The following is an 11,217-nucleotide window of genomic DNA, read 5'->3' as shown; positions in this document are numbered from 1 at the left end:
ACTGCTGAGGGGAGCAGCGGGCGGGTCAGGAGAGGTCTGCCTTGCCATGTGGTCGCCTTTTGGCAGGCGGGAATCGAACTCATGCGGAAGTGGCTTAGTTTCTTAGTGCAGTGCTTTAACCCACTGCGCCACCAGGGAGGGCCTGAGCATGTTTTTTATAGAAACAAGCTGATTCTAAATTCTTATGGACTGGACATGTGAAAGATTTAGATAACCCAAAGCAAGTTAAAAGAAAAAGTTAAGTGGGAGAGCTTTAAAGATTTATTGTAGAATAACAGTGATAGAGAGTGTACAGTATTGGTGTTAAGATAGACAAGTAAATGAATGTTGATATCTACCTCACACCATAAACAAAAATTAAAGTGGTTCAGAGTCCCGAATATCCAGGCCAAAACTATAAAACTGCTGGAAGAAACCATAGGAAAAAGTCTGTGTTATCTTGGGGTAAGCGAATGTTTTATTGGTAAAAGACCAAGAAAAAAATCTATAAAACAAGTTGATACATTACACTTTATCAAAATTTAATACTTACCTTTAAAAGACACTAGTATGAGAATAAAAAAGCAAGTCAAAGAAAGGAAAAAAATTTTGCAAACACAGTTCAACTGCAGCTTTTTCTACTTTTTTCCTCTGGACTGTTGTTTCTGTTGTATACTGTTAAGATAAACCCCTATTTATCTTTCAGGGGTTATTGACTTTGCTATCCTGCAATTTAGTTGTGAATATATGATGAAGGTGAGCTTTGCATCTTTACTCTGCTGCTATCTTGCTGAACTCCCCCATTGGTAGAAGATTGCATCAAGAAGATGTGGTCTGTCCTCAGTATGGAATACTATTCAGCCATAAAGAAAGATGAAATATTGTCATTTACAGCAAAATGAAAGGCGTTTGAGGGAATTATATGTAATTAAGGAAGTCAGAATGACAAATACAAATACTGGATGTTCAGAAAGTAGGCAATATGACAAAGAGTAAAACACTTTATAAAGCTAATGGATATTATTAAAAGAAGTGAGGTTAAGAGGAAAGGGGGAAGGGAGAAAGGGCCAAAGGATATAAAAGATTGTAGGGAGGGAGGGAAGAAAATTTTCCAAGCATAGATCTGATAAGTATTTAGTATAATGTAGTCAGTGATAACAACCAGTACTCAAATAGTTCTGCTATAATGCAAAATATATGTTCCTAAAAATTAATGTGGTACATTAAACTGCAATGAATATCATAGCGCTTATGAAGAAAACGGGGTTAGGGACTACATTACTCAAAAGCTTTGCTTTTATCGGTGGCATATAAACAAGGAAATGAAATTATAATAACATTTATGTATCGTCAGTGTTGAGAAACACATTAACAAGTTCCCACATTTACATATGGGGACTTTGGCAGTGATGGTTGTTTCCTACCTTGATTGTGTTGATCACTTCATTAGTATATATATGTGCACATGTCAAAAGCATCAAATTGTACGCAAAAATGTTTACAATTTATTGCGTGTCATCTGTTTCTAACACTTAATGTTTAAAGTGAAGTGCAAAAATCATTTTATGTTAACTTTTCTCTGTAAATATACATAAATATAATTTCTATAGTGAATAAAAATCAAGTCAATCAGCCAGCAATATTTGTAGAGCAAACAGCTAACCCCACAGTTTATGAACAATTAAATATCAGAAACTCTGTATAGAGTAAACTCAGAGTAGAGAATTGCTTAGATTTCTTACTGACTAATCACCACCATAATCGTGACATAGAACTTTTTCATGAGCAAAATAAAATATGGGCAAAGCTTATACATGGTGCTAGTAGAAATCATGTTTAGAATGAGTTGAGAGATATCTAGTCAGAATCTTATATTTCAAAAGAAAGGAAATTTTTCTGATATAGAAGTAATACATATTGTTATAAAATACTTGGAAAACATAGTAAAGACAAAACAGGCAGCTGTCATCTTATAATCATTCAGAAGTGTATTACTGTCATTTTGGTGTATGTCAGTTTGCTTGGTTGCAGTTTGTTTTCTTCTTCCAGCTTACATTAATCAAAACATTTCTCCATTTAAGTTCTTCTGTTACATTATTCCATCATAGGAATAAAACATGATGTATTTAATACATCCCCTATATTTAAATATGTACACTGTTCTAATCAGGAAATCCTCTTTTGTAAACCATTCATTTGTAGTAAAAAAACTTATGTAATTTTATAAACCAATAGTAAGTCAAAAAAACAGTCATGTTAAAAAATTTAAAGAACTTGCATTCGTTTGCTAATTATATTTAATATTAAAAAATGTATTTCAAAACATAGAAGCAACGGCCCTCCCTGGTGGTGCAGTAGATTAAAGCACAGCGCTATGAAGCAGTCCACCGTAGCATGAGTTTGATTCCCAGACAGGGAAGTGGCCCACATGGCGCGGCAGACCTCTCCTGTCCCACCCCCTGCTCCCCTCAGTGGTGTATTTCCATCAGTCTGCCTGATCTGCTCCCCATTCTGTCACTGGTGAATCCTCTTAACCCCCTGGCCTGTGCTCCAGTTCTTGTATGTATAAATAAATAAACCTTTAAAAAACCAAGAGGCCAGAAGTAAAATGTAAGTAAAAAGAAAAGATTTAATATATACACTCATTTACATGTTTGGAGCATTTAAGGACAGGGGACAAAAACAGAAAGAAGAAAACATGCACAAGGAACTGGAAAGAAGAGAGAAACAGAAGAAATCTAAACAAAGGTACTTGTCATGGAAATTAGGTCAGAATGTCACAGCATAAAACACTTTATTTTGGAGGTATAATTTCTTTTCCACATTTTCACATCTTAAATTTTTTGATCAAAATATTTAGCATTAAATGGATTGTGATTTACATCATTTATGTTAAGGAAATTTAGATTATTATTATTTGGATTTACTAGGTCACATCATTAAAAAAAAAATATTAAATTAGAATAAAGTCCTTTTAGGAACTGTCTTACACTGCTGGTGGGAATGCAACCGGTCCAGCCACTGTGGAAAGCTGTTTGGAGGTTTCTTAAACTGCTAAAAATGGAGCTTCCACATGATTCAGCAGTCTCACTCCTAGGAATTTACCCAAAGCACACAAAAACACTAATTCAAAAGGATGCCTGCATCCCAATGTTTATTGCAGCACTGCTTACAACAGGTGAGACTTGGAGACAACCTAAATGCACAAAAATAGATGACTGGATCAAAAAGATGTATCGCTACACAATGGAATACTATTCAGCAATCAAAAAGATAATCTGATACCATTTGCAGCAACATGGATGGAGCTAGAAGGGATTATGCTCAGTAAAATAAGTCAGAAGGAAAAAGAAAAATACTGAATGGTCTCACTTATAGGAGGAACATGGGGGGACCAAATAAGGAATCAGGGGGAAATAATAACAATTAAAAAAACACAACAAAACAAAAACAGACAACTGTAAATCAGAGACATTCTGCAGGGGAGGGGTAGGGATCAAGATGGGAGCTGGAGGAACACAAGAGATAAAGGTAGGCCCTCCCTGGTGGCTCAGCAAGTTAAAACACAGCACAGAGAAGCTAAAGATAAAGGTACCCTCTGTTGCCTTATTCTGCCATCTTTAGAGAGTGGCTCATTCTCTTGGTTGCAAGTTCCCTGCGCCATGTCTTTCTATGAAGTCTGCATCCAGCAGGAAGCAGTTGGAATGCAGAGAGGGCAAAAGGCAGAAAGCATAGGCCAGCTGTCTTTCTCTTTTTATCAAGAGAACAATGACTTGCCCTGGAGTTCTACCAGATACTTCTATTTCATTGACCAGAATTTGGTCACTTGGCTATTTGTAGACAAGAAGTCTGAGGTCATGACTACTTTTCATTGAACGTATTGCTCCCTAAGAAATCAGCATTAGGTTAGTCAGGAAAAGGGAGACAATAAGATTTGGTTGGAGAAAGACTAGAAGTTGTTACCTTTACTTCTTTTAAATACAACACCTTAAAATTTAATGCTTGATATAAATGTTAATTTTGTCAATGCTTTCCCTGTCAGGCTTTTAACTTGTTTGTTTCCGTTCTACATAGTACTCTGGGTATAAGACTTGTTTTGCCCCAGTTAAATTATTTCTTGAGTATAAGTCTTCGCTAATATTAACAAATCAAGAGATATACTTTGTTTGGTATTTCTGTGTTGCTTATGCTAAAGCAATGTAATATTATACTGTTTTACCACATTAATAGCAGCATTTTGTGATACGTTTTTAAAATTTTTACTGAGAAAGTTCCATTTTTTCTGATTATCAGGAAACACACATATACATCCATATATATATATATTTGTACTAGTACTAACTCCTGTGTATATTTCAGTGTTAATTTTGCCTTTTCTTTACATTTCTTAATTTTCGTATTTCTCAAGTAAGACTTCTAAGCAGTTTTATATAAGTAGATAGTTTTTAAATTATTATTCCACAAATAAACTATCACTTTCATTCTAAAATAAATTTGCATTTTTTTAGTAAGGTATATCTAAAGGTTAGTAACATTTTTAGTGCCATTCACTTAGTGCTTTTCTAACCGTTGTTCACCCTGGTGATATCCACTGTAGCTATTTTTTGGTTTTCCATCTTACAAAAACTATTTTGCTTTTAAATAACAAATCATGACATTTGTGGTACCTCATTAATAATGCTCTTCTTGATAATAAAATTGAATTACACACTCTAAAACAATATTAAGAAGTTTACTTTTAAGTTAAATATTTTGAGTTAAAATTATGAAATTATACAGGATCACATTGGAAAGCCTGTTTACCTGTAAGCATACAGTACCTAAACTTTCTTTGATTACAGGCTTTTCTGTTGCTATCTAAACCTGTTACTATATTCTTACTAAATTCTCTATTAATATGTTATAACTTCATTGTAGGTTCTCACAAGCTAAATAAGTTGATCCAATAAAGGTTTTATTAAGGGAAAAATTATTTTTCTGAGCTTTCTGATCTTAAAACCACCCTGTTTCTTCTTTCAGAACTTTTCGAAGGTTCCACATGAAGGAAGCATAAGAGTCGAAAGTACCACACTGAGATAATCCAGTGTTTAAAAGTCAAATAGATTGAGCGTCTCCACAGTTGCCGAGCCTCGGCTATTAGCTTGTGTGTGTCTTTTTGCGCACCTCTTCTTGATTAACTGACTCACTTCAGCTTGCCTACTGCTACCATTTTGTAATCATACATGTTATTTCAGCAGATGAGCACATTAGAAGTTTTATTTGTGACTAGATGTAATTATATAAATTTGAACTGGTTAAATTTGAGGAAGGGTTATTTTAGACATTAATTCTGTATCTTAAAAGTTACAAATGCATGTGGCAAATTGAATCCAATGGGGAACTTGTCAGCTTTTTACAACCCTAGCCCTACCTCCCACAGATAAACAGTGATAGTTTCTTGTACAAACTTCTGTACATATTAAACCACATCTGTCTGAAAATAGATCTGATCTAACCTGTTAAAAAGTTAGAAATCTGAAACATAAATGTAAAAATATAAATGAAAAATATGTTATACCATTCTATGCCCTGTGGTTTTTTTTTTTAACTTAATTTATAGCCATCTTTCTATGCCAGCACTTCATTCTCCATATATACATGCATCTTTGTGTAGTATTAGCTCAATTCCTAGTAGTGGAATTGCCCAGTCCAAAGGATAAATTATTCTCCAAATTTGAATGCCATTTTAAAAATCCTATTCCTGAGATTTTGAAGGAATATTGAATGAAGATGAAATGGGACTTGAATAAATTTACAAGGTGCACCACATGTTTGCTTTACAAAAGATACACATTCTGGTACTAAGCCATCTCATTTGGCTTACATACATAGTATTTTCCTAAATGGATTCAGAATGATAGAAAATTGACCACCTCAATTTTCTAAAAAACATCATGGTGGTCTTAGAGGAGGAAAAACTATTTTAAGAATTCACTACGAAAGCAATTATAATCAAAACAGCATGGTATTAGAATAAAAATAGATTAATGAAACAGAATTGTGAATCCACAATCAACCCATACATACATGGTCAGCTAATAAATGACAGAGGAGCTAAGAACATAAAACAGCATGAGGAGAGTTTTCAACAAATGGTGCTGGGACAACTGGACAACCACATGCAAAAGAATGAAATTAGAGCACTGTCTCATCCCATGCACACATATGTACACAGAGTTGGTTGCAAAAATCAAATGAAATATTTGTAATGGATTTTTATATTTATAAAATCTCTCTTTAGGTTTGAGCAAAGAGAGTTCTTTCTGTCCTTTGCCAGTGAGGCCTTTTCTTAAATCTTTATGCCTCCTCTATGAAACTTCAGAGCAACAGTGTTCTCTGCAGACCTGATCCAGATTCAAGGAATGTACCATCCAGCACTCAACAGTGTTAGGATGACTAGCTAGAATGGCATTTTGTTAGGCAGCTATATTGTTGGTGGAATGAAAGGAGTAGCTTTTGTTTTCCTTTTATTGCCCAGTCATTTAATGTTTCATATTTTATTTTCTTGATGACTGTAATGAACACCTATCTAATATATTCCACAGATTTCAATGGGACAGATGTTGCAAGATTTTGGAAAATTTCTTGGGATGTTCCTTCTTGTTTTGTTTTCTTTCACAATTGGACTGACACAACTGTATGATAAAGGCTATACTCCAAAAGAACAGAAGGACTGTGTAGGCATCTTCTGTGAACAGCAAAGCAATGATACATTCCACTCGTGAGTGTCTCTAATTTTTTTTTAATTTTTAGTAAATATATGTCTCTCTGTCATGTTATCTATAACATTGTGCTTACAGAAATAGAATTTTCTTTAAGTGGTTCCTTTTTAAAATGCAGAATCTTTAGTACTTACTTCAGCAGCATATATACTAAAATTGGAACAATATGAGGATTAGCATGACCCCTGTGCAACAGTGGACATGTAAATTTATGAAATGTTCATATTTCATAAAATAAAAATTCAGAAACTTAAAACATTTTTTGCAAATCATTTACATAACTATCTTTATGTATGGAATATTCAATAAATAGGAGGCCTAAGTTATTGGCTCCTCTACTCTCTACCTTAACAAGATTCTTGGCATTTTGTTATCTTTCTGTACTGGATAATTATTTATCTGTACTACTTACTGCAAGATGTTCAGCATCTCTGCCCCTCAAGTATTAAATGTCAGTGAGTGAAACTATACTCATGGAGTTTATAATCTAGTGAGAGGATACAGTTTTAGGTAAGAGGTTAGAAAAGACCCATAAAAGATGACGTTTGTAGTCAAGGTAGAAGCTGGTGAGAGACTCACCATGAATAAGTCTGAAGGAAGAGCCTTCACAGATAGAAGGAATGGCATAGGCAAGTGCCCTGAGGTGGGAGTATGGCCCACTCTCTCAAGGAAAATCCAGGAGTGGATGGAAGATAGTAAACCAGAGAAGAGTTGTAGGAGATGAGGTGGAAAGGTTATGGGATCAGTTACAGTGTGACTGGCCTCAGGAAGATTTGGGACTATTGATTTGAGAGCCACTTTAAGTTTTTGAGCAGAGGAGTGGCAAACTATGTTTTAACAGCATCATGGAGGCTGCATGGCTGAAAATAGTCAGAAAAGCAGTAAGAGGCTCAAGGATTAAGAAATGCTTTATCTTTGAAGTCAAAATAAAGCTAATCGGTAATGTTGAGGTCAACCTTATTTTATATAATATTCTTCATGACCCACGTTTTCTTTATATAATACTGATATAAATAAATTTTTTATTTTTGATCATTCATTTAAAAATATTTCCTTTTAAACAGAAATGTAATTCTCTTTCCAGGTTCATTGGTACTTGCTTTGCTCTGTTCTGGTATATTTTCTCCTTAGCACATGTGGCAATCTTTGTTACACGATTTAGCTATGGAGAAGAACTGCAGTCCTTTGTTGGAGCTGTTATTGTTGGTACATACAATGTCGTGGTTGTGATCGTGCTCACCAAGCTGCTGGTGGCAATGCTTCATAAAAGCTTTCAGTTGATAGCAGTAAGTATTGACCCTTTAAAAATTTTTATATTCTTTTCAGAGCATACCAAAAGTATGCAGCAGATGAGCAAAGATTACGCAAAGAATTGGCATCATTTAAAAATTAAATCTAGATTTTTAATGTTATCATGGCAACAATCATAAGATTTAGAGCTATAGGACCACACCTCTTGTTAGTACGTCGCACCCGACACCAGGTGCCCAGAGTTCTCTACCACAACCCCTCCTGCCTCCTCTCTACTTTCTGCTCTCACTCTTCACCCCTCGTTGCCTCAGTTTTGTAGGGAGATTTCTAGAGTTTGTTATTGGTTTGATTTTAAATAAAGAATTTTTAAAAATGTAAGTTATATGTATTAACTGCAAAGGTTGATCAACTTTTTACCACATCCTGTGCAAACATTTATACAGTTTCAAACCATGTCCTCATGTGTCCCTCCTGTGTGTATTTATATCTTACATTGCTTTTTCACTTGGCTCTTGTAGAATCATGAAGACAAAGAGTGGAAGTTTGCCCGAGCAAAGCTGTGGCTTAGTTACTTTGATGACAAATGCACATTGCCCCCACCTTTTAACATTGTTCCTTCACCAAAGACTATCTGCTATATGATTAGTAGCCTCAGCAAATGGATTTGCTCTCACACATCAAAAGGCAAGGTTAAACGGCAAAACAGTTTAAAGGTAAGAAGTTTGAAATGTGAATTGCAACTTGGAAGTCTTTATTTCTAATGTTAAATGTTTCCTGAATCATAAATATGCAAAAAATAAGATTTTTTTCACTCCTGTATCCAAATGTTTAATTACTATTCAACATAAAGTAAGGACTCAATGTCTGCTAAGAATGAGAGAGTACTATGATTTTCTTTCATAGAATCTCACCTCATATCTTTAAAATATGGAAAATACTCAGAAGTCTATTTCTAGTACTTGAAAATTGTTTAGTACACGAATAATTCATTACATGTTGCTATAAATCATGTGTGATGTCTGTGATTTTTTTTCAATATACCTTGTTAATTTATGCAAATCTCTAGTACATTATTATTTGTTTTAAAGGAATGGAGAAATTTAAAACAAAAGAGAGACGAAAACTACCAAAAAGTGATGTGCTGCTTAGTGCATCGATACTTAACTTCTATGAGACAGAAGATGCAAAGTACCGATCAGGCAACTGTGGAAAATTTAAATGAACTGCGCCAAGATTTGTCAAAATTCCGAAATGAAATAAGAGATTTACTTGGCTTTCGGACTTCGAAATATGCTATGTTTTACCCAAGAAATTAATCGTTTTTTAAGTTATGTAGAGTAATTTTCAATAATTAATCTGAATGACTGTATTTGCACAACTTACAATTAAATAATAAGATATATATTGAAGTCAACAATTATATAAAAGCCATTCTTTAAAATATTTATAGCATAATATATGTTGTGTAAAATATGTATATAGAATTAGTTTTTTAAAACCCCTTGATAGTGGCTTTTTGCAGGAGCAAACATTAAGTAGATAGATTTTGCTAGCATGCTGCTTGGTTTTCTTACTCAAACAATACTTTAAAATTTTTTTCATTTTATGTTTAAGAAGGGCAGTTATAGTTGTACGTATTGCCAGAAGATATGTACTTGTATAAAAAGAATCAGCAAATGTGGGCTGATCTCCTTCCATAGGATGCTCTTGAAATATAGAAGTCATGGTTTTTTAAATCTTTGTTTTGGAAGTTCATATATAGTTTAGTATTTATTGTTTAGGAATATAGTTTTATCTAAAATAATAGTTTATTTTTTTCTTTTTTATTTTGTTATAATCGTAAGCAACAAAGAAAACACCCTAGTGAATATTTAAATTTGTCTCTATAAATTTAAATTCACTTCAGTTTTGTTATTGTAATATATTTACTTTTACATGGTTGTAATCACTTTATATTTTTAATCTTGTTTTTTTCACTTAATGGTATTTTATATATACATTTACATGTATTGATATAGTCCCTGTATTTGAATTTTTATAGACTTACATAGTTTTGGGAAAATATAGTTTGTAGCTATGGCATATTTGATTTTAAAGTTTGCACAACTACTTCTCTAAGATTAGACGTTTAATATCTTTTATTTTTTTCTTTAACATAATACATTGTAGCTATAATTTTTTTTAAGTCAGACTTAATGTTCATAGTTCTAAAGCTAACTCAAAATAAGAATTTCAAAGACACTTAATGAACATGTGTGGTCACAGACTGTTTTGTTTTTGTGAACTTCAGAAAACTATTTAATGCAAGGATTTGTTTTATATTTGACTAAGATTCTAGAACTTACCTCCCAAAATATTTTCTACAGTATTTAACATAGCTTCTATAAAAGTGACTTCATGTTTATTTGTGGATCATTCCTGCTGCTTAAGATGGAAAACATTGATCTTTTGTTTAAATTGGGAAATAAAATATGTATTTAAATTTTTTGCTATGTTTATGTAAGGGATGTAGCTAAATTTTTCCTCACAGACTATCACTTATATATTTTCACAGCATTTCCAGTTAAGAGGTTACTATACATGTAATTATCTTCTTAACTGAATGTCTGATGGTCTTACTGCCACACAGGGCGCAGGTAGCCCTTGGTGTGTTAAGTACCACCAATCCAGGGATCATTGTCTAAATGTGTTAGTATTGTGTTTCATCTTGCTTTCTTTTCATTTCCAAATTGTAAGTGTTTTCTCTTTTGGACAAATTCTTATAAAAATGTTTATTGTAAAGTTATATATTTTGTCTACAATGGGATTATGCATTTCCCAGCTGGGATTTTACATTCAGGATTTTTAGTCATTCTAAAAAAATAACCTAATTATTAAATCAAAATATTTATAGAGTATCTACTGTATGCATGAGTTACTTATAAGGTATATTTTGAATGGCGGCATATGTATGAAAAAAAGTGAATAAAACTTGACATTATATTATGAATTGATAATCTGTCCACTGTAGTATTGTATATATTTTACATTTTACAACAAATTAAGCTATAATTTATATACTACAAAATTCACTTTTTTAAAAGTTTAAAACAAAGTGTCCTTTAAAAGTGTGTCAAAAACCTAAAATACAAAATCTCAGACCCCTTTCTTCCCTATGCTACTTCCAATGACAATATCATTTAACTCTACAGAATTTCTTCCTATATTTTTAAATATTATATTTTAA

The 11,217-nt window shown here is 33.0% G+C and overlaps 1 protein-coding gene across 4 annotated transcripts in view; it reads left to right on the top strand.

Annotated features, from left to right (window-relative positions):
• TRPC1 (transient receptor potential cation channel, subfamily C, member 1) overlaps positions 1-10,977 on the top strand; it is a 59,136-nt gene extending 48,159 nt beyond the window's left edge. For 2 of the 4 annotated variants that reach the window (XM_004682136.2, XM_004682135.2), the window contains 4 exons: positions 6,564-6,739; positions 7,825-8,026; positions 8,510-8,704; positions 9,080-10,977. In XM_004682136.2, coding sequence (XP_004682193.1) covers positions 6,564-6,739; positions 7,825-8,026; positions 8,510-8,704; positions 9,080-9,307 — 801 coding nt within the window. In that variant the 3' untranslated portion in view covers positions 9,308-10,977. The remainder of the gene's footprint in view (positions 1-6,563; positions 6,740-7,824; positions 8,027-8,509; positions 8,705-9,079) is intronic. The other 2 variants (XM_012724942.1, XM_012724941.1) reach the window with 1 other exon arrangement.
• Positions 10,978-11,217: the final 240 nt, after the last annotated feature.

Source organism: Condylura cristata, unplaced genomic scaffold (assembly GCF_000260355.1).
Source record: "Condylura cristata isolate star-nosed mole 26May11 unplaced genomic scaffold, ConCri1.0 scaffold00014, whole genome shotgun sequence".
Taxonomy (NCBI): domain Eukaryota; kingdom Metazoa; phylum Chordata; class Mammalia; order Eulipotyphla; family Talpidae; genus Condylura; species Condylura cristata.
This window is presented reverse-complemented; position numbering and strand designations above follow the sequence as displayed.